The 23,356-nt window shown below is 44.1% G+C and overlaps 1 protein-coding gene across 2 annotated transcripts; it reads left to right on the forward strand.

The window, feature by feature from the left end:
* Nucleotides 1–15,791: 15,791 nt before the first annotated feature.
* LOC115535967 (CMP-N-acetylneuraminate-beta-galactosamide-alpha-2,3-sialyltransferase 2) lies at nucleotides 15,792–22,680 on the forward strand. Of its 2 annotated transcripts, none has more exons than XM_030347595.1 (8): nucleotides 15,792–15,906; nucleotides 16,061–16,154; nucleotides 16,294–16,588; nucleotides 17,503–17,696; nucleotides 19,629–19,808; nucleotides 20,934–20,979; nucleotides 21,128–21,247; nucleotides 21,544–22,680. In XM_030347595.1, exons 3-8 carry the CDS (start codon nucleotides 16,304–16,306, stop codon nucleotides 21,709–21,711), a joined length of 993 nt encoding a protein of 330 aa, XP_030203455.1. In that variant the 5' UTR covers nucleotides 15,792–15,906; nucleotides 16,061–16,154; nucleotides 16,294–16,303; the 3' UTR covers nucleotides 21,712–22,680. The 2 variants fall into 2 exon arrangements, with proteins under 2 accessions (XP_030203455.1, XP_030203454.1); XM_030347594.1 differs by having other exon boundaries at nucleotides 15,862–15,963.
* The last annotated feature ends 676 nt before the right edge of the window (nucleotides 22,681–23,356 follow it).

Here is a 23,356-nt window from a genome sequence, read left to right on the forward strand (position 1 = left end):
CCCAAGTCTAGTGTTCCAGACTTTGTCTCCCAGTGTAAGGAGCGCCTTCGCTGTGCGACGTCATTGGCGAAGGAAGCCCTCTCTTCTGCCCAGGATGCCATGAAGAGGAGGTTTGACAAAAAGGCAGTTGAGAGACAGTTTGAGCCCGCATGTCAGTGTGCCTTTGAGGCTGCAAAGTCCCTTCTGTGCAGCGCCCCGGTTCTGGCAGCTCCTGACTTTTCGCGTCCCTTTCAGCTGGAGGTTGACGCAAGCGCTGTTGGCGCTGGTGCGGTGTTGCTACAGGAGGGTGAGGGCGTTGTGCAGCATCCAGTGTGTTACTTCTCAGTTAAGTTCAAAAACCATCAGCTTAACTACTCTACCATCGAGAAGGAAACCCTGGCTATGCTCCTCGCCCTCCAGCACTTTGAGGTGTATGTGGGATCCAGTGCCTCTCCTGTTGTGGTCTATACAGACCACAATCCTCTTGTTTTTTTGGCCCGAATGTATAACAGCAACCAACGGTTGATGCGGTGGGCTCTTCTGGTACAAGGCTACAACATTGTGATACGTCACACGAAGGGGGTGGACAACGTTGTGGCCGATGCCTTATCAAGAGGATAGTTCCTTTTGGGTATATCAAGCTGATGTTTATGTTTTGTATGTAATAATGTGTGCTAACCCCCTGGGTTCGCTTTTATGGGGGGAGGTGTTACGTAGGTGGGTTGGCTCATCATTGTTATTGTGTTCCGTTCAATGTAAACATCAGGTTGGTATAGGTAGTTATTTTGTATGAGGAATTTAATCCCTTTTCTTTTCCCCCCCTCTGCTCAGGTACCCCCGCCCCTCCCTGTAGAGTATCCTGCAGGCCCAGTGGTGACAACAGCTGAGGGCAATTACAATCAAAAGGGGCGGGTGGATAAAGCCTGTGCTCTCCCACACCACTTGGCTCTAAGCCACGGTTGATACTGGTTGTATCGTGTTTGGGCGCTACGCCATTGATGTGGACCCTACCTGTCACATTTGTAGGCTTTCATGCCATTGTTTGTAGGCTCTTTAGCCATCATTTAGTTGTCTTGCTGGTCTTGCCAGGCAAGTTACATTTCCCTGGCGATAGTCGTTTGCTCGTGTTGCATTAGTTTGTATTATCACGCTGAGTGGGTTATTGTTTAGTGCTTGTTTGTCTTACTGTTGTTCCTGTTTTGTTCTCCCTTTCCCTTATCCCTTTCCAGTCAATAAACATTATTTACTTTAGAAAACGTGTTTGCTCTGGATCCTTTCTACTACCGGGACCTGTGCTTTGGCACCTGCTGTACGGGCTGAGGTCACGCCAGCCCTATTCAGTGTAGGCTGTGTACATTTATAGTTTAGTTAAATACATTTGTATGTGACACTACTGATGAATGCATTTTCTAGTTTCCCCTAATCAACCAGGCGATCCACCCTTTACCTATGCGGCGACCAAAGAGAACATGACACAATTAATAAAAAACATAATACAATAATACAAATAGAAAACGAATTTAAAACCTACCGTCCAAAGGCACGAGCCCCCTTGTCACATAAAAATGTATTTAACTAAACTATAAATGTACACAACCTACACTGAATAGGGCTGGCGTGACCTCAGCCCGTACAGCAGGTGCCAAAGCACAGGTCCCGGTAGTAGAAAAGATTCAAAGCAAACACGTTTTCTAAAGTAAATAATGTTTATTGACTGGAAAGGGATAAGGGAAAGGGAGAACAAAACAGGAACAACAGTAAGACAAACAAGCACCAAACAATAACCCACTCAGCGTGATAATACAAACTAATGCAACACGAGCAAACGACTATCGCCAGGGAAATGTAACTTGCCTGGCAAGACCAGCAAGACAACTAAATGATGGCTAAAGAGCCTACAAACAATGGCACGAAAGCCTACAAATGTGACAGGTAGTGTCCACATCAATGGCGTAGCGCCCAAACACGATACAACCAGTATCAACCGTGGCTTAGAGCCAAGTGGTCTTCTTCTTCTTCTTGGGGTTTTTCGGCGGTTGGCATCCACAACTTGGTGCATTACCGCCCTCTTCTGATCCAGTTAACGAATCAAAAACAAAAATATCCAAACACTCACTCATTCACACCTTCTTTCTACTCTATATCCTACCATATAACCCTGTTTCTCTCAAAAAGCCAAACAATACTTTTATACAATTCCTCTTCATTAAACTTAAAATATTTTCCAAAGTATACTCCTGCATACCCAATTCTCTCAATTGATTTTTCATACTTTCCCTCTCCAGAGCCAAGTGGTGTGGGAGAGCACAGGCTTTATCCACCCGCCCCTTTTGATTGTAATTGCCCTCAGCTGTTGTCACCACTGGGCCTGCAGGATACTCTACAGGGAGGGGCGGGGGTACCTGAGCAGAGGGGGGGAAAAGAAAAGGGATTAAATTCCTCATACAAAATAACTACCTATACCAACCTGATGTTTACATTGAACGGAACACGATAACAATGATGAGCCAACCCACCTACGTAACAGTCCGTCCGTCCGTCTATCTATTGTTTCCCTAGTGCCAGAGGATCAGCCTTGGGGATTGACCCTACCCTTGACCACAGACCACCTCAGGCCTGTCAGACATCCTGTTAGCAATTGCCTGTCCTGGTGGTAGATAAACCATTATGCATAATGCCTACCATCGAAATAGGTTACATACATACTATACACTTTAGTTTTTTTCAGTCGCTTTGGTACATTTCTCAGATCAGAATTGAAATTTGCAAAACAGTAAGTGCATTTCTCAAAACAATTCGTACAAATAGCAAAACACCATGGACTTCATGAGTCTCTTGCTCAAAATCCTTAGTTTTTTTCTCAAAAGTAAATATCTGTGTCAATGAACATGTCAGTGCCATCAAAATGACAAGTCCTTGTGTCATTGTGTACGGATAAGACAGTCAAATTGCTTCGTCATGTTGTCAATATAACAGTGTACTCTGGAGGGATGTTCTGATGTAAACCATGGCTAAAGTTTTGGCAAGGCAAGGCAATGCCTTGCCTTGCCTTGCCTAAAGTTTTGAAGACAATTTACCTCCAGTTGTTTTCACATCAAATATTACCAACTCTCCATGATTTTCCTTTTTGTCCTTACTGCTTGTGGTGTTTGTCTGGTTCCTTCCTGTGCCGATATACGTAATTGCCAGGGTTTCAACATCAAGTTCAGTCATTTTGTGGCATAGAAAATGAGAACTAATTGCTATTTTCTTGGATGCTGCGGAAGCCTAGTATTTAAACCTATCACTGGTCTGAAGTGATTCATACATAGTCCCTGCCTTCTTGCAGACAAAATTATACGGATCTTCCTCCCCCAAACATGATGTGACGGAAGAACCAGAATATTACGTCTGAATGAAATAACATTATCAAAATAACATAACAGCAGGAATGTAGAGAGTATTTAAAAACAATAGATCGGTGAAATTAGATATTTTGTGCAAAACCATGTCATTGTAAGAAAATAGTTAGCTTACGGTTAAAAAGTAAATGGGGGCAGGCTAATGATTATGTTCTTGTTAAGAATAACCTGTCATGGTCTGTGTCGTGTTTTGGTGTGTTTCCCTCCTGTGTTGATCACTGCTCCCTCCCCTAATGTGTCTCAGCTGTTCCTCGTTGCGTGTCTTGTGTTTGCCCTTGTCTTTCCTTTGTTCCTTGTGCTGTCATTGTGGTTTGTTGGTCCTGCGTGTTCTCTGTAGCTACCTGTGTTCCCTTGCCCCTTGCTCCTTGCCTTAGCCTTTTAGCAGAAATAAATTGCAGTTTTCCCTACCCGTCTGCATCTGGGTCCTACCTGCCTGCCTGCACCCACAACCCTAACAGAATGACGACACCAAGATTGGACCCAGCGTACGCTCTATATTTCCGTGAGTTGGAGGTTTTGTTAGTGTCGATAATAATAGCTATGGATGGCTGGGAGAAAATTCCCAGCAGGAAGGAACAGGAGGCTGTTTTGGGGCGTACATGCAGGGCTGTTGCGTCAAGGCCCGAATTGGAGGACGTCTTACCCGAGTGGGCAGTTGAGCAGCTCAACCCCACAACATTTTGGCCGGAGAGCTACATGCCACTGCCACCGGACTTTGGTGACCGGCCTAAGCCTCCACGCTCCTGCTCTCAGCCTCTGCCCCCGGTCCCAGCTACCAGCCTCTGCTCCCGGTCCCCATCTACCAGCCTCCTCCCTCCCTTACGGACAATCAGAGTGGGGGTGGTGAGTTTGGGGTACCACCCGGTTCCTCCTGGCACTCCAGCTCCCGCACTGACTCCGGTCCCCGAGCCCTGTCCGGTTCCTGAGCCCACTCCTCGCCTTCCAGAGGGGGACCGGCCTCTTTGCCTGCCTGAGGAGGTCCGCCCTGCGCTCCTGCCTGAGGAGGTCCGCCCTGCGCTCCTGCCGGAGGGGGCCCGCCCTCCGCTCCTGCCGGAGGGGGCCCGCCCTCCAGACCGTCCAGGGGAGGCACGCCCTCCACTCCTTCCCGAGGGGGCCCGCCCTCCACTCCTTCCCGAGGGGGGGGTTCCTCTTCAAGGCCTTCCAGAGGGGTCCCGCCTTCCAAACCTTTTGGAAGGGGCACGCCCTCTTCTCCAGAGGGGACACGCCCTCTACCTTGCCTTCCTGAGGGGCCCCGCCTTCCAGAGGGGGTCCGCCCTCTGCCTGGCCTTCCTCCAGAGGGGGTCCGCCCTCTACCTGGCCTTCCTCCAGAGGGGGTCCGCCCTCTACCTGGCCTTCCTCCAGAGGGGGTCCGCCCTCTACCTGGCCTTCCTCCTGTGGGGACCCGCCCTCTACCTGGCCTTCCTCCTGTGGGGACCCGCCCTCTACTTGGCCTTCCTCCTGTGGGGACCCGCCCTCTACCTGGCCTTCCTCCTGTGGGGACCCGCCCTCTACCTGGCCTTCCTCCTGTGGGGACCCGCCCTCTACCTGGCCTTCCTCCTGTGGGGACCCGCCCTCTACCTGGCCTTCCTCCTGTGGGGACCTGCCCTCTACCTCTCCTTCCTCCAGAGGGGACCCGCCCTCTACCTCGCCTTCGCCGGCCTCCTGAAGGGTTCCGCCTTCGCCGCTGCCGGCCTTCAGAGGTGTTTCCTTGCCACTGCAGGCCTCCTGAGGGACGGAGCCCTCATCGTCCTTTCCGCCGGCCTCCTGAAGGGTTCCGCCTTCACTCTGCCTCTGCTTGCCCCCCAGGCCGTCCGCCTGAGGCTCCCTGCCATGCCCTGGGGCAGTTTTCTGGCCGCCCGCCTGACAACCCTCCGCTCTGCCCCAGTCCATTTTTTTTTTTTTTTTGATTGTCGTGGGTCGCTTGGGAGTCGACCCTTGAGGGGGGGGGGGGGGGGGGGTACTGTCATGGTCTGTGTCGTGTTTCCTTGTGATTCCCTCCTGTGTTGATTACTGCTCCCTCCCCTAATGTGTCTCAGCTGTTCCTCGTTGCGTGTCTCTTGTTTGTTACTTAAGCCCTTGTCTTTCCTTTGTTCCTTGTGCAATCATTGTGGTTTGTTGGTCCTGCGTGTTCTCTGTAGTGTTTCCTTGCTCCTTGCCTTAGCCTTTTGGCAGAAATAAAGTGCCTTTTACCCTACCTGTCTGCATCCGGGGCCTGCCTGCACCCACAACCCTAACATAACCTTCATCCCATGTCATGCGGTACCTTTTCCTCCGGTTCCCCATAGTGTTCATCATCCATTTCCTTTTTCACATCCATTATCCCAGGAGGCTTCGGCCCTCTGGGATGAGAGACCGACAGATTTAGCTGAAAAACGTAGTTGTAGTTGACTTCATAATAAATACAAACGACTGCAAACTTACACTATATACTGTCAAGTGTCAACAAATACATTATTTTGTGATTGTGTTAATCTTACTTGAATACATGTACTTCAATTTAAACACACACACACTATGGCAACCCCGGTCGTCGTCGGCTGCGATTCCCGAAACAAACGCTCGAGCACAGATGTGGTGCAACGGTTTTTTTACGGCAGCTCATAAAAAGGGGAAATCATACAGTAACTCAAGTTTCTTCCACACTGGGGCAAACGGGGTGAGCGGTGTCCGGGTCCGGTCCGTCGGTGATGTCGGCGTGACTCCCGCTCCCGGCTTCTCCCGCGACTGTCTCTCACTCGGCTCCCTCCCGACACGGCTTGGTGTGTTGTTTGCACACCTGCAAACATCCTGATAGCACCGTGACTGACAGACACATCATGGATCCCGCAATCTGCTTTTACGAACACACCCCATACCCCCGTCTTGAGAGCAAACATCTCTCCGCAAACATCTTCACTAAGTCAAGCCTTGAAGATGTATCTGAAAGTATGTTAAGGATTTAAATGTATGGGACATTGTTAACTAAAATTTAAATAACTCAATGACACTGCGCTCAATTGGCGCTCTCCAACTGGCTGTGCAACTCTGTGATCGTGACTGACTGGCCTAGGTCTGTCACAAACACAGAATGGCACAGCTAGTTAGTTGGAGAACGCAAATCACTGTCATCGAAATTATTCTGTGTGAATTACGTGTCAGCAAAGGTTAAGAATGGTTAAGAATGGTGAAACCTGGGCGCCCCGGTGGCTCAACTGTGCTTACCATTTAGGCACCGTTCTGAACGCTGCATCCCGGGTTGGAAGCCTGCCCCAGGTCTTTTGCTCCATGTCCTCCCCTCTATACCTTATACTCTCTTTCTCAATCTATAATAAATCATAAAAATGCAAAAAGAAAAAAAGAATGCTGAAACCCTGTATTGAATTCTTAAATTGTTCAGATCCTCAAGTCGCCCCATTTCGTGAACCAGTCCTGAATGTCTCCCTTTATTTGCTTTTAAAAAGATCTCATGAATCATTTGTCACAACATGATGAAACACAACACGTGGCTAAACCTAATATCTAAACCTAAACCTAACCTGTCCTGACTAACCCTAAAGCCTCACCATCCTAGGAAAAAACTGCATATCACTGCACTGCCTATCACTGCACTGCCTATCACTGCACTGCCTATCACTGCACTGTCTATCACTGCACTGCCTATCCAACCCGGTATCACTCCAAGGCGTGAAATAGATACGTTGGTCCACATCGCAAGGCGTGTTCAGGGTCACGCTTTGCCTAGTCCGGCTGAACGGAAGTGGACAGCGTCTATTGCCTAGCGTCGGATTTCACCGCTACTCCTCCCCTTGCAGTTGCTGGCATTTCCCCCCGGCACTATTTTGCATTGAAACCGCTGCTGCTTCCCGGGCGTAGCCCCGCCCTAGACGATTGTGATTGAAGTAAAAACAGGCCCGCCCAGTTTCCCCACAGATAGACGGCTCGAGGTAGCGTGGTTCGAGACCATTCTACTTGCTGTAGTTTGGTCTGGCTTTGCGAGACTAGGCACAGCGTGACCCTGAACACGCCTATTGCGATGTGGACCAACGTATCTATTTCACGCCTTGGCGTGATACCGGGTTGGCCTTTCACTGCACTGCCTATCACTGCACTACCTATCACTGCACTGCATATCACTGCACTGCCTATCGATTTACTGCATATTACTGCCTCAGGGATGCATCACAGCTAGAGTCATAAACTTCACACAGACACATGGAATTCACACAGAAAACACAAACATACGTGATAAATATAAACATGCTCATAATGTGATTTCTTTGAGTCACTTTAAGCATTTTATTCGGCAACGATTACATTTTGACAATGATGAAGAATATAGGCCTCAACAAGGATATCAGACATACCAAACTCTTCTAAACATTGAAAGGATACTTTAGTATTTACTATATCCGTAAATGTCATGCCTGATCACACTACAAACACCTCACATAAATCCACTTGGGATTAAAGCAATAAAGATGAATAACCTTATTCTAACTATTAATGTATCACTCCGTTTCGCAGATGTATTTTATAACCTACGAGGGACAGCTGTCCTAAATTAGCTTTGGCTAGAAACATTATGATCCAAATATCAGATGACCTTCTCATTGTTTCTTTTTCTGTCCCTATTCACATAAACTTTAAATAATCCCACCACGGAAAATATATAGGAATTATGTCTGCTTGTAGACAAATAATGATCTTGTTGTGTTGTTATTGGCACACGTTTTGAATCAGTGACTATGATTCATGCAATTGACGCGAAGCCACACCCCCCTTACGACACTGTTTCTATGTAACTAAACAATACAGATTATCTTCTTGCATACTTTCTAAATCTCCAGAACAGCCAGTTATCTAATCGCATTCATCTCAATTCAGAAGAATAGGAAAGTTGACACGGTCAAAATACACACACAAAGGGCTCTATGCTGACTTTAAGCTGGGCTCCAGGCTGGCAGGTGTTGGGCAGACGTTACACATGAAAAAATAAGATGGAAGGCAAGATATACAATAGCATAAATGAAGTACAAAATATTCTCTTTTTCGTTAGGACTGCGTGTCAGACCTATAGCATGCATTACCATGGCATATACACTCATATGCACTGCACTTATCACTGCAGCACGTTTGGTTTAAATGGCAACCTTGACCGTATCCCGAGAGATCACCAACACACACACCCACACACACCCACACACACACCCACACACACACACACACACACACTCACACACACACTCACACACACACACACCTTCCATCACTTTGCTCTGAGGGGAGCAGATGGGAGTACCTCTAATCTTAGGGTTTGTTGCAGAGCGTTCCATGTGCTACATGCGCAAGGAACCTTAAGAGTCATCCAATTGTTGGATCTTGTATGATAGGAACCAAGATTCCAATTTAGTAGTGGGAGATATAGGAAGGAAATTGACCACTAATGGTTAAAAAAAAAAAAAACTGCCAGTGGTAATTGTGCCTCAAAGAAAGAGAGGGCCAGCCAACCTTGCTATAGAGAGTGCTGTGGTGTGTATCATAGCACCGGGGATAAATCTAAGAGCGGAATGATAAAAAGAGTCTAATTGTTTCAATCTAGATGCAGCTTCATAGATTACATCATCATAGTCTAATAAAAAATACTGCCTGTACAACGCTCTTCCTACTAAGCAAGTTTGAGTTTTAAATGAGAGCCTCTTATTAAGACACAGCCAGAGATATTTATAATCATAAAATAGCCATCAACAGTTAAAATATGAAGTTTCTTAAAATAAACATTTCTAACACATAAATATGCTTTTTCGCGAGTTAAGGAGTAGTTTAAGGTCAGAAAGAGTGTCCTGTAGTAAGTTACAAGAAAGCTGCAAGTTTTCAGTAGCAGCCTGGGGGGTATCTGCAGTACAGTCATCTGGGCAACCAGGTAAAGAAGAGACTAGCTCATTTATATAGATAAGTAAAAGGTACAGGACCCAATATAGGCACACATTTTGTTATGGATAAGAATTCCGAATTGCAAAGTGATGATTTCATGCATTGACGTCTTAAAGATAGGTAGTCATGAAACCACTCACAAGCATCTGTATCCAAGCCGATTTTTTCAAAAGCAGATGGTGATCGACGGTGTCATAAAGCCTTTGACAGGTCAACAAAGAGGGCCACACAGTGGCCCTCTTTGTTTGGACACGGCCTTGGACACTCATGTCCAAGGCCGAGACTATGTTGTTGGTTAAAAGTGTAATAGCAGTGATGGGACTATGGTTAGGTCTGAAACGGGATTGGTGAGGACTAGAATAGAGTTGCGAGTGTAGAGATCTGACAATAGTTATCCAGATCGTCCCTCCCTGAAAGAAGAAACACTGTCCAGGGGACCAGGAAACAGCTTATCGAATAAATCACCTGCTTCGGAGAAGTGCTTATTAAAGGCAAGTCGCCTATCATTTGGATCCGCGATCACACTGTCGTTTACTTTATTACTGATGGGAAGAGCACTAAAGGGACGATTTATAGTCGTGTCGATTGAACCCGTGAACATGGCAGGAGTAGAATTAGAGGTGGGGCCAAGATTTAATACGGTTTTGATAATAAAACCCCTCCTCCGCCACTCTGAATTGCTTTGTTATGACAACGGTGTTCTCAGGATAGGGGACATGGTTGCACCATGGTTGGCACTGCGGCCCACACAGATCAAACCTGAGCTGGGACCTTTCGGCTGGGTGTTTCGGCCGATGGTTTTCCTGTGGGTGTGCTAAGGAGGTAGCCCACGTGGTCTCTGACAAGGTGGAGATGGCCCCCCGGGGGCTGCAACGCTAATACCCACTGCTGCTAGTGCTGCTTGGGATGGGCTTAATGCAGAGGTCCCATCTGGTTGTGTAGGACTTGGACTTGGGATGAAGGTGTTGAAGTGTAGCAGTTGATGCAGATGATTATAGCAGCAGTTATTTTTGCTGGTATAACCATCAAGGTTCTAATAGTCTCTGTGCCTGGGGTTTGAAAATATTCTACTTCACCGACCTACCGTTGCATCTACCGACCGACATGTCAAATCTTAAATAGACTTCTACGAAAGAATAATCGTCTGTACTGCTTGCAGATGAATGGCAGGGGACTTTCCTCCGTCGTCTGTCTTGCTGCTTGGTTGGTAGTGGTGTTGAGCCTGCTGATGAACTCCAGGCCCTGTTTGATGATGACGGGTTTTTTTTCAAGTTTACCCTTAGGCAACGTCACGAAGGAAACTCTCAACTGTCAAAACAAGAAGCGTTTTTTGTAATAGGGAAAAGTTGAGCCGACCGTTTTTAAAATAAAAGAAAAAAAAGCTGGCAGCGTTTTTTGTCCTGAAAGCGCCGAGAGCGTTTTTTTCTATCGCCTAGCAACGAACCCATTCTAGACCCGACGTTACTCGCCTACTACGTATCCAGGCTAGAGCCAATTAGAAATGTCGTAGATCTCGACATGTTCTGTTATTAAAACTATTAACCGCTCCAACAGCTTTTTTAAAAAAAAAAATAAAAAAACGCTAGATGAGTTCACATCAAAAAACAAAAAACAAAAAGTCACGGCCGTTTTTTTTTTTCTGCCATTCGGAGCGTTGAAAAAGGTTCAACTTTGAGGAAGAAAGCGGCCGACGTCAGGCGTCTTTTGGGCAACGGACCAATCACAAACGGAACTTCGACACTTCGTCACAAAGGAAACTCTCAACTGTCAAAACAAGAAACAATGGCAGACAAATCACTCAGGAAAGTGCCGTTGGAGCGATTAATAGTTGTAATTACAGAACATGTCGAGATCTACGACATGTCTAGCCTGGATACATAGTAGGCGAGTAACGTCGGGTCTAGAATGGGTTCGTTGCTATAGGCGATAGAAAAAACGCTCTTCTGACGTCCTTTTACTGGTGCAGTGGGCATGACGCAACTGCACCGTCAGTCAAAGGACTCAGAAGGCGAAGTCAATGGGGATCAGTCAACGGACGGAGGCAGTGGGCATGAGGCGTGACGGGGATCAGTCAACGGACGGAGGCAGTGGGGCACGAGGCGTTATGACGACATATGGGGCCACATTCCAAATCAAAGGCGAGCAGGATACCTAGTCCTCGTTTTACACCTAACGCAAGCCACTGGGGGTCCATAAGCAGGCTAGGGAAAACCATATTTATGTTAGAAAACCTCATAAAGTGAGATTTTCATGCCATGAGACCTTTAATTGTTGGAATCCCTTAGCAGATTTCACCCCAACACCCATGACGTGTTCCTACTAACTTTCAAGAAGTCTAAGCCCTAGACCAGGGATGGGCAACTTTCATGATAAAGAGGGCCACAATTCTTCATCATCACCATCAGAGGGCCATGTGACTGTGCACTTCAACTAGACGTAAACTGAGAGAAGCTACACATTTTTGAATTTGTTGGATATGATTTCCTGTATTCTGCTGCATTTTGGGGATGGCCACTACCTACAAAATCTTCCAGATTCATAACCTATGTATGGTATGTTGATTGAACCAACATACATTCATTTCATGTTTTCCATCATCAAACAGCCACATGATTGATTAGTATTTTGATCAGTAAAAAGGGCTCACATACATCATCATTCAATGATGTCACAAAACTCAAAAACAGTGGCCCAACATTAAGTGCAACAACTCAATGAACTGAAGCCCAACAAGCATGATATTCACTTCAGGGCAGTTGTGGTAGTTGTAGTGGCGACTTAAGTGGAAATATTTCATGACTGATATCGTTTCTAAGAAAACTAGACACATGGGTTTGCCTTTGAATTCTATGAACAGATACTCTGCTCTTCTTCTTTCCTAACCAAGTTTTCTGTAACTCGATTTTTTTTTTTTTTATTAAATAAAAAGTATGTGCGGGCCTGACTGAGTGAGGATGCGCCAGCCCAGTTGCCCATCCCTGCCCTAGAGTAAACTTCCTGGCTCGCATCTTTATCTGTCAGTATGGGTGAATGAGGCAGTCCATTACAAAGCAAAAAACAAAATCACTTTGGCAACAGTGTCTCTGTTGGCCTTGTCCTTTGAGAATCAAATCACATTCCTTACTTACTGACTTACTTAGCGGCATTTGGCAGACGCCTTTGTCCAAGGAGACATACAACATATAAAAAAAAAACACATCATGACAGTAAGTGTCAACATAGCTCAAACTGATAGAAGAAGGGGAAGTGAACATTTGTTTTTAGAAGGACTGAATGATCTGGACCCTAAGCGTCTAAGGCAGGGTCGAACAGCTGAAATAGGTGAGTCTTTAGATGTTTTTGAAAAGTGTCAAGACTGGGGGCCGAGCGGATGGGCCCCGGGATGTCGTTCCACCATTGTGGCAACAGGAAGGAAAAAAGTCTCAACTAGGACTTTGTGGTGGTGTTGGCGCGGCGTAGGAGACGTTCCTGGGAGGAGCGCAGGGGTCTGGCAGGGGTGTAGGGCTTTATAAGCTCACTGAGATAGGATGGCGCGGACCCTGCGAGAACCCTGTAGGCCAGGGTCAAGGATTTGAATTTAATCCTGGCTTTGATGGGGAGCCAGTGCAATGAGACCAGGAGGGGTGATACATGTGCCCTCTTTGGTTGTGAGAAGATGAGGCGGGCTGCTGCGTTCTGTATCATCTGGAGAGGTTTGATGGTACATGCTGGGAGGCCAGTCAGTAGTACGGAGTTGCAGTAGTCGAGTTTTGACAAGACCATGTTCTGAACGAGATGTTGGGCTGAGTACTGGGAGAGATAGGGTCTGATCTTCCTGATGTTGTATAGTGTGAATCTGCAGGATTTGGTGACTAGCAATATGTTCAGTGAAGGTGAGGCCATTGTCTATTATTACGCCCAAGTTTCGGGCAGTGTTGGTTGGTGACAGGGAGAGTGAATCCAACATTAAAATCCACATTAAACATCACATCACATCACTGCATGATATGTCATAATTATTTGTTGCGTTGGTCAAAGATATGCAGTGCATCCTGAACCCTCTAAGGCAGGGTGTGATCTTGTTATGTATGTGGTATATCCACATAATGAAGGCACTACATTTTGTTGTATGCGTTACCTGGGTGCTATGTGTGCGCAGTGTTTTATGTTTTCTTATGTTGAACAGTAAAGCTATGTTGACTGCAGCTCCTGGTTTAGACATCCTTATTCCGGTTATTAATGAAGTTAATATATAACAGATTTGTTTTCTACTGTTGACACTGGAGGCACAAAACAGCCCTAAATGAGGAACTGTAGTGGAGCCATGGACCAAGTTTATACCAACTTTTATTAAAATGCAGGAATCTACTTTATGTTTTAGACATTTTGGCTTCCAGTGTCCATCGTAGTAACATCTTTAATGCCTCTTTCTTCCTCTATGAGAATGCTATACAGTCCGTGGTGGTGCTATACAGTCCGTGTTGTTCCCTATTACAAAAAACGCTACATGTGAACACGGCCACGCCTCGTGCCCACTGCCTCCGTCCGTTGGTACAGCATGTACCATCCGTAACGTCATTTCATAGGATCTAATTAATCCGGTTTGATTACTTGTACAGATCAATAATAGGGAACAATAATTACAAATTTGGAGGCATTGTGATATATTTAATATATATACTACGTGTGAACATTTAATTTAATTTTATTATTTTTATTTAAAAGGGACAATGCACATCATTTGACATTTTAAGTTGACACTCAAAATGTAAATATGCCAGAGTTAGCAAAAAAGCAAATTTTCATCTGTAGTCCCTTCGCAGGTAAACACACCATCACATTACATTAAGTTAAGTTCAGTAGAAAGGCAGTTCCTGTAATTTGAGGCCCATATTGAGAAGACTGTTTGGCCATCGTCATTAGCGTGACGAGACGACCGTCAAGAGCGCTCCCCGTTACGAAAACAATGTCCCGAGATAGCGAACCAATCAAATTGCGCCATTTTAGGAGGTCTAGTCCTTTCGGATTTTCTTTCCCTAACTCCATTTATGAAATAGCGTTGTTTAAGCTCAAAATAATGCGTATGAGAGAGTTCATTGTAACAATGTTCACAAAAGCCAGAGTTATTGGCTTTTGTGAGTTATTTTCTACTTCAGTTTGGGGACTACACTCTTGCAGGTTGAAAGGAAATTATGATTACTGATTTTAAAGTGTACTTCCTGGAAATGCTACGGTAGTCGCTCATGCCATTGCGTTAAAGGGCTCGTCCAATAAAAAGGCGTGGTCACACGGAAGACCTCATGAGACAAGAGCACATAGACATAGACATGTTTTCCATTTTGTGCCATTCTCTTTTTTTTTTTTATCTCTACAGTGGCTTGAAGGTGTCTTACCTTCACCGCAGAAACGTTGCATGTACATGATCGACCCCTTTCAGCTATTACCATTGACACAGACCATTACGTGTTGATTGGGATGACACGGTGGATCACTGGGTAGAGCGCGTACCATTAAGTCCTTACCAAAGGGACCCGGGGTTCAATTCCTGTCCGTGGTCCTTTGCTCCATGTCCTCCCCACTCTCTCCCATACCTTCCTCTCAATCCCCCTCTATCATAAAGGCAAGAATGAATCTTAAAAATTAAAGTGCTGATTGCCATTAGTGAGGGGCTGTTACCACAGAATAATTTGCTTGCGGCCGATGTGAATCAGCAATATACAGTGCTGAACACCAAAATGCTATCCATGGAGAAGAGACTGGCTGCTTTGGAGGTGTAGAGGAGATGAGATGACAAAGAGACAGGCCCACAATCCCAAAATGGCAGCAAGATAAGGTTTGCAGTGATTAAATGGGCCTACTAACTGCTTATGTGTTGATGTATTTGGTCACAGAAGAGACTTTTCTGTCTTGGTGTATTTTATAGGAAACTGTGTCATCTCACAACTCTGAGGCAAATCACAGTTTACACGACAGAGAAGGAAGAGGCTAAGCTTTATTACAGTACCATAAATAAGAGATGTATTGTCGGATTTGCTCAGGAGGTAGAGCAGTTGTCTTATAACCGAAAGGTTTCTAGTTTGATCCCTAGCTCCTCCTAGATAGTGTTGATGTGTCCCCGAGCAAGACACTTAACCCTAACTGCTCCTGACGAGCTGGCTGTCTCCTTGCATGGTTGACTCTGCCGTCGGTGTGTCAATGTTTGTATTAACCGATCTAAGTCGCTTTGGATAAAATCGTCTGCTATACTGTATCAACATAACAATTACAAGATAATGTTCCTCGTAAGTAGTTTATGACTTTAATCTAATGCATTAGTGTTTATAGTTATAAGCCTTTATAATTCTATATAGTTATAGACATTGATTTTAGTGATTTTAGTCTTATTAGTCTTATGATTTTAGTCTTATGATTTTAGTATCATTAGTGTCCTCATGAAGGACGGGTTTGCCCAGTTGTGGGCGAGGACCATGTGATCGGGCTGTAAACGTCCGGAAGAGTAGGCAGGTGTTTGGCAGAGAGAAAATCCGGTATTTCGTGCGCAAGGTTCACTATGGCGATGAATAACATCCCATGGCATTGTTCCCAGTCTAAGGGAGGCGGCTTGCAGACAATCATAGAGGCATCGAAAAGAGACAATGTAAGTCTAGTGCAGTGTGACACATTTAACGGAGGAGTGATTGTCTGCCACATCGATGTAAGCCGAGTGGGGGAATGAGATATTTTTCTAATGACCTCAAAGTGTTTGTGTTCATGTTAATGTTTGATCACATCACATGTTTGTCTATTGACAGTGCAGAGAAGAAGACCCTAGAGCCGTCGACCTCCAGGGAATCACAGCAGGGCTGAGAGACCAGCCCCCCCCTCCCAGACAGAAGCCAGTTCACTGTACGTCGGGGCAGTTTTTTTTTCTCACTTTGGACAGTGCTTTAAGGAGATTCAGACTTTTTATGGAATACTGTTTTTTTCCCCATTTTATTTTATTTTTATAATTTTTTAATTGTTGTGAAATATTGTGTGTCTATAGAACCACAACCATGCCCGGAAGGAGGTGTTTTGGGATCAAGATCATTGTGCTGAGCGTCCTAGCGTTCACCACGCTGCTGTTCATCTACCCCTTCCCGGACACCAAGCTGCTCTTCAAGCAGGCTTCCCGCCTGCTAGAGGGGCCCTCGGCCTCGGATCTGTGCGCGTGTCCGGCCCAATGTGTGGCCGAGACGCAGGGCCACCAATGGTTCTCTGAGCGCTTCAACAGATCTGTTTACCCTCTCCTGACCAAGGAGAACTACACGCTGCCTAAGGATGCCTTCAACTGGTGGATGGTGAGACATGGCTCAAGTAGTAATACATTTCTTTCTGTTTATAGTGTATATAGATCTATTTGATCTATAACCATATGTTATCTTTCTTTTATTCACAACATCTACTTCTATTTCTTATTGTTAATGAAAACACTGACGATGAGCTCATCATATTGACTTTAAACTCAGAATGTAAAAAAAAGTTAAAGAGTAACTAAAAAGACTGCATAATTGCCCCGTGTCACCGCTGCTCTGGAAGAAGCTGGTGGGGGGATCAGCAGCAGAACCTTAGCCAGATGGGTTTTGGGCCCTGATGCCAAAGGGCAAGAAGCTAAATGGGAATGGCAGATGACTTTTAATTAACTTTAATTAAAATGGCTCACAAGACATTCTTACACAATGACTCAGTTGTTTTTTTAAAGGGTGTGTGTCAGTTCCTAAGATACCTTAAGGTGTGGGTTTGTACAATTTCAACTGTAATTTTCCAGAAGCTTGTTTACAGTGTGTGTTTAAACTTTTATGGCTGGCTTAATCTACCCTCTGCCCCAAGTTTTTACAGGCACACGTTTACATGATTGATTCTCTTGATACTTAGTATCTCTTAAGTTGATACTAAGAGAGCAAGTAGCTCTCTTAGCCTCCTCAGTACATTCATGTGCGGGTACAATTTTACAAAAACAAGCAATTTATTATGCAGTCAATTCTTTGGTCCGTGCGTGGATATAAAAACGATTACAGCTGTTATTCAAAGTCAACAACGTATTCCAAATTTCCTCTGAGCTGATTTTGACTGATGCTATCCAATGGAATCGAATTTCATAGATTCACAAAACATAGACTGTTTTTCCACTGATTGGTATAGACATACTTAAAAAAAACACATCTGTCTTGGTCCTTCATCCTCTCTGTTATCCCTCTCCCACTACCGTCCTAAGAGGCTGCAGTCGTCGCGCAGCGGCGCCAACTTCAGCCATGTGATGAAGGAAGTGTTCTCCATGTTCCCGGGCGAGTCTCTGTACCGGGACGCAGGCCCCGACCGCTGCCGCAGCTGTGCTGTGGTCGGCAACTCGGGGAACCTCAAGGGCTCTTATTATGGAAGGATGATCGACTCCAACGACCTTGTCATAAGGTATTAGTATTATTAGTATTATTATAGCATGAAAGATGTCAATGCCTGAAAATACAGAAGGCCTATACAACAAAACATGGGCCTTATTCAATTGGCTGCCATAATGGTGAGTTGAAAACCTTTAGGGACATCCCATTCTGAGTGAGTCAATCCTTTAATCTATCTGAAAGCTGAAAAAAAAAAAGATAAAGTAAACCCCTAGGCAAACTGCTTAGGGTAAATTATTCCCCTATTTTCCTGACATACCTTTATCTAAAAATAATGTAAGAGTGACATCAAGCTACTGTTATGGCTTGAGATGAGACCCTTAGATAATTCCCTACTGAGTAAACATATGATTTCTAAATCATGAATATCGCTACAAGTAATATGGGAATGATTGACACGGAAGAACAAAGAGGTACTTGCACAGAGGGAGGGAACCATACCTTAATACAATAGAAGGGGAGTGAGAGAGGTGAAACAAAAGGTGTGGTAACACAAGGACATGGGGATTAATTAAGACGTGGTAAGGGACTTTCCTGGTTAAATAAAAATAAATGAATGACAGGGCGAGACGTGACAGTGGGGTTGCAAAGCAACCCACTACCCACACTACACTACACTACACAAACTGGAAAAACCATGCCTCCTTTGTTACACATGCTCATAAGTAGACGTGGTCAAAGATATATTTGTTGTTTTTATTCAGTAAAAAAATATTTAGTTATTGGACAAAATGCTTGTGGAAGTCACATTTGCGAATATTCGCTGCCATTATTCATTCAATAAAAAGTAATCTTCACAAAAGGCTACAGACTTTCAACTTGGTGGGAACCTGAAGTAAATCTTCCTTGGTTAAAGTTGAAAGCTTGTTGTTGATAGCTCACAATATGACATCAGTGTCAGTGTCAATGTCATTAAGTCAATTTGCCTTTTTGTTGCATGAGCCAACAAGTTTGCCCATGTTGGCTAATAGTTGTCCAATAAAAGAACAACCATTATTTTATTATACTCTACTGAGAAAGGTCAGGACACAGATTAATAGTACCCTGGGCTATAGTTATGAGACTGAGGAGATATATATATATATATATATATATATATATATATATATATATATATATATATATATATATATATATATATATATATATATATATTAGAGCTGTCAGTTAAACACGTTATTAACGGCGTTAACGCAAACCAAATTTAACGGCGTTAAAAATTGTATCGCGCGATTAACGTAATTTTTTTATTAAAAAAAAAAAAAAAAAAAAAATTTTTTTTTTGGCTCAAAATAAAGAAGCAGTAGCCTGACTGCTATGTTCAAATGACATTTGTTCAAAGCAGTCGTTTATTTGCACTATAGGCTCTTTTTTTGTATCGTCCTGTTTTGATCAGTATATGCTAATGTTGTTATCAATAGAAAATCATTTGCACAAGGCAAGCCGATGCACTTCATCATGTTGATAAGAGAATTAAAATGAGAAGAATTATGGGACAAAAAAATCAAGGGATATTTAGCATAGAAAAAGAATTTGCGATTAATCGCGATTAATAATAGTTAACTATGACATTAATGCGATTAATCACGATTAAATATTTTAATCGCTTGACAGCTCTAATATATATATATATATATGTACACACACACACACACACACACACACACACACACACACACACACACACACACACACACACACACACACACACACACACACATAGATCTACCAAAATCTATGTATAGGCGGTAGATTAAATAAAGGTCATAGAATACCGATTTTTAGGACTTCTACTGTGATCTACAAAAAATTGGACATTGGGTTGTTTGGTTGTTTGGTTTGTTTTTACATTGAATTTGTTTGCGCCATGATTTGTCCTGTGTATTCTTTATTCGAACTGTAAAGTGTATCGGAACCACACTGATGGAAATTGATGGACTTGCAGAATGAACCAGGGTCCTACCCAGGGGTTTGAAGACGACGTTGGGGCCCGTACCACCCACCACCTTATGTATCCCGAGAGTGCCAAGAACTTGGACCCCGAAACCAGTCTCGTGCTGATCCCATTCAAGATCCTTGACCTGCAGTGGCTCCTGAGTGCCTTCACCACTGGCCATATTAAACAGTGAGTTAATGCACAGGGTCCTGGAGCGATAGGATAAATGGATGGACCACTGAGTGGGGCGACGTGTGCGTGCCATGGTTTTCTGCCCTCTCATGTCAACGAGAGGGCAGATTTCCAGCAGCAGGTTTTTCCAGCTTTGTGTGCAAAACAGAACCTCTAACTGGTGAAAGCAATGTATTCGAGTTGACAGTCTTCACAAAGGTGACAGAGAGCCTGGCTTTGCATGCCTACCTACAAAGGCATGTTGCACTGGATAAAATAACAAAACATTGCACAACTCCCAGTGTAATACATTACTCATTTGTTCAAATGGATAATGGAATGCCGTACAAAGCCTTGGCTGTGGTGCAATACAATAGAAACTTCACCCAACTGCGTCTTCTCCAAGTCTAGAGATGTATATCACAGAGGTATAAAATGGTTGAAAGTAGGTGTGGCTCTCTCAGTGTAATGGAAGTATTGCGTATTGGTATCTATTCCAGTGCATTGTCCTGAGGTTATCTCATGAGATCCAGCTGACTGACACACCTCTGTTATAAAGGCCTGGCTCACGTCAAAACAAAGCAGCAGCCTGATTTGCACATTGTTTAGTGGTAAGATGTCACTTGCTTAATTATTTACAGGAAAGGCTGTTTACAAAGCAACTGGTAATGAATGACTGCTGTTTACCAAGCAGCTGTGTTAATCTAGTTTTGTGTTGTGTATTTTGTACGTTTGTGCATGGCTGTGATGTGAGTGTTTCAACCTTTTTTTAGCTCACACATATTCCAATATTTAGCATCTATGTTGAACTTGGAAACACAAAAATTACACCCATTTAGCATATTAGCAGTAATATTATCCACAAAATATGCTTGTTAAATAAGGAACATGCCTAACTGTCAGAATCCATGTTTAGTGTTCAGCGTAATATGCTTTTCATTCAGATTGGTTTAACCAGTGTAACATGACATGCATTGAATAGTTGGATACTTTACCAATTGCCGAATGTATTTGATGGTTGCACCTGTGTATTAAGCTAAATATACAAAACTGGGTGGAATATTGCTGTAACAATTTGTTTCAGACAGCTAAAATGATTCACGTCACAATTAAAGAGTATTTTTTCTTTGTGCATTATTGCAGAACATATCGACGTGTCCTGCCGACGATACAGGCAGATAGAGCGAAGGTACGTGGTGATGGTGAGGGGCAGTTGGTATTGTGTAGAGTTCCCTCCCCCGCAAGGACCCCAACTAGTGAGCGATACCGCCACTCCATAGGACCGATTAGGCTAGAATACTGATGTGACTAATGGGATGAACGTTGCTGTTTTGCAGGTGCAGATTTACAGTCCGGTGTTCATGAGGTACGCCTATGAGAACTGGTTGGACAAACACGGACGCTATCCCTCCACCGGCTTCTTCAGCTTGATGTTTGCACTGCACATATGTGATGAGGTGAGATGAAATGTGTTATGTATGCAAATGGTCTCATCCATGGGCCTAAGTCGCTCCTATTTGCTCGCTGTCCATTAAATGGAACGATTCAACTTCTGCATGCAGTAAAGAATGCTGAGAATATTATGCGCTTTATTATTTGACCCTTAGTAGGGTTGCACAATAAAAAAAAAATATATATGATATGAATATCACATTATGAATGACAACACTGTCGTTATCTGCATACGTGCACCATATTCCAATCGTCGCCCTCTGAAAGTCAGCTTCCATTTTTTTTCCCCTGCTTGTTGCAGGTGAGCGTGTTCGGATACGGGGCGGACAAACGCGGGAACTGGGACCACTATTGGGAGCACAACGCCGGGGCTGGCCAGTACAGGTCTGTGCACGGCGGTGACCACGAGTACAACATCACGCGGTACCTGGCCACCACGAACAAAATCAAAATGTATGTTGGCACCTGATGCCATGTCAGGATAGGATAGCCTCCCCCCCCCCCCCAAAAGGGCTTAATAGGGCATATATTTATGACACGCTCCTGACCCTAGCCCCCCTGAGGAAAAGAAAAAACTCCCTTAGCGAGCAAGCAAGAAAACTTGAGAAGGAACGAGAATGGGGGATCCCCACTTCCAGGGAAGGTTAGGAGGGCAATGGGTGCCATAATTGTGAGAAAAATCTAGGAATCTAGGAGTTCAGTTGTAGTCACTGCAATATGCCAGGCATCCACAACACACTAAAACAGTCAGAATAATGAATTAGAAGGGGAAAGTGCATCCAAAAAATGTAGACCACTGCTAATTTGAGTACACAAACAAACAAGAACAAACATGAATGGACACAATCAGAAACAGAAACATTCATATGATCAGACAGACACTGACAGATTTCATTCTCGCATTGGGATTCAGTGCCGGCATCAGTATCGTTTGACACCCCTATGTTCCAAACGAAAGACACAGGGGCGTAGCCACCATTGGTCAGAGGATGGCCACCCCGCTGTCCCCGCGAGCCTGGAAGAAAATAAATCCTGAAAAGAATTTCAGGATTTCGGGTTAGGGTTTGTGGTCATTCTACTTTTTCTACATGGACTCTTGATGTGAATTGGGACCTATTTTATTGGTCCCAATTTACTGGTATGTTGTTTTTTATGTTTTTGACTTGCCTTAGGACAACGGATGTAAATTAGCAACTAAGCTAACTCCGGCATATTTATATTGATGCTCTGGCTGACATGTTGGTTAATGTGCAATGTCCTAATCAAATAAATAAATAATAATAAAATAAAATAAAGAAAGCTGAAATATATGCATTATTATTTTGATCTAATTTTGACTTATTATTTTTATTTAAAGTCTTATATTTTCATATTATAAATAAATATTGCACTTGAAATGCTACGGTTTAATTGAATAAATTATTGCCTAAAATGACAATTACATTTCTTTCTGTCAATTGCACTAAAAACATTCTCATGTTATGTTAAGGTCCCGAACCCCCTCAGATAATCATGACACATCGCACAACATCTAAGCACCCATTCCAATATCATGGGATCATCAATAAGACATCATTATTCTATACTTTGTTTAAGAATGCTTGATTCTGATTGGCTGGGAGGAGGGCAATAACCCGGCAGGTGCCCGCTGACTTGTCGGTTGTACTTGCTGCTGACTGAGCACAGCGTCATCAAATAGCAGATCAATACGCTGCTTGTATTTTTTGGAATATTCTATTCAGATTGGCTGCAGGGTGTGCATTAATCCCTGATATATGGACACCTGCTAACTAGTTCCAGTCTAATTATCTGGTGAGCCTTCAAAAAGAGAGCTGGTCAATCGTGAAAAATGCATTAAACTGTAATCAGAAGACGCGGTTATTTGTGGTATAAAGGCTGGAACTAATTCCAAATTATATGTACACTTTGGGTGCACTCACACTAGGCCATCTGGCCGTGGCCGTGGCCGTTTTAGCACCTAACCGTGCTCAAATCTGCCAGTGTGAGTGGCCAGTCTGGCCAGGCCGGTTCAATTTGGCCACTTGGGAGAGGTGTACTGCTACGGCACGGGCCGCTACGGTACAGATGCTAATGAGCCGACATGCGCACAAGCA

This window comes from Gadus morhua, chromosome 22 (genome assembly GCF_902167405.1).
Source record: "Gadus morhua chromosome 22, gadMor3.0, whole genome shotgun sequence".
Taxonomy (NCBI): domain Eukaryota; kingdom Metazoa; phylum Chordata; class Actinopteri; order Gadiformes; family Gadidae; genus Gadus; species Gadus morhua.

Bases quoted from the DNA above. Each gene is read 5' to 3' on its own strand.
- LOC115535967 (XM_030347595.1), top strand. From the start codon at position 16,304: ATGCCCGGAAGGAGGTGTTTTGGGATCAAGATCATTGTGCTGAGCGTC. The intron at 17,697-19,628 runs GTATTAGTATTA...ATGGACTTGCAG, and splicing joins TCCAACGACCTTGTCATAAG to AATGAACCAGGGTCCTACCC. The intron at 19,809-20,933 runs GTGAGTTAATGC...GCATTATTGCAG, and splicing joins ACCACTGGCCATATTAAACA to AACATATCGACGTGTCCTGC.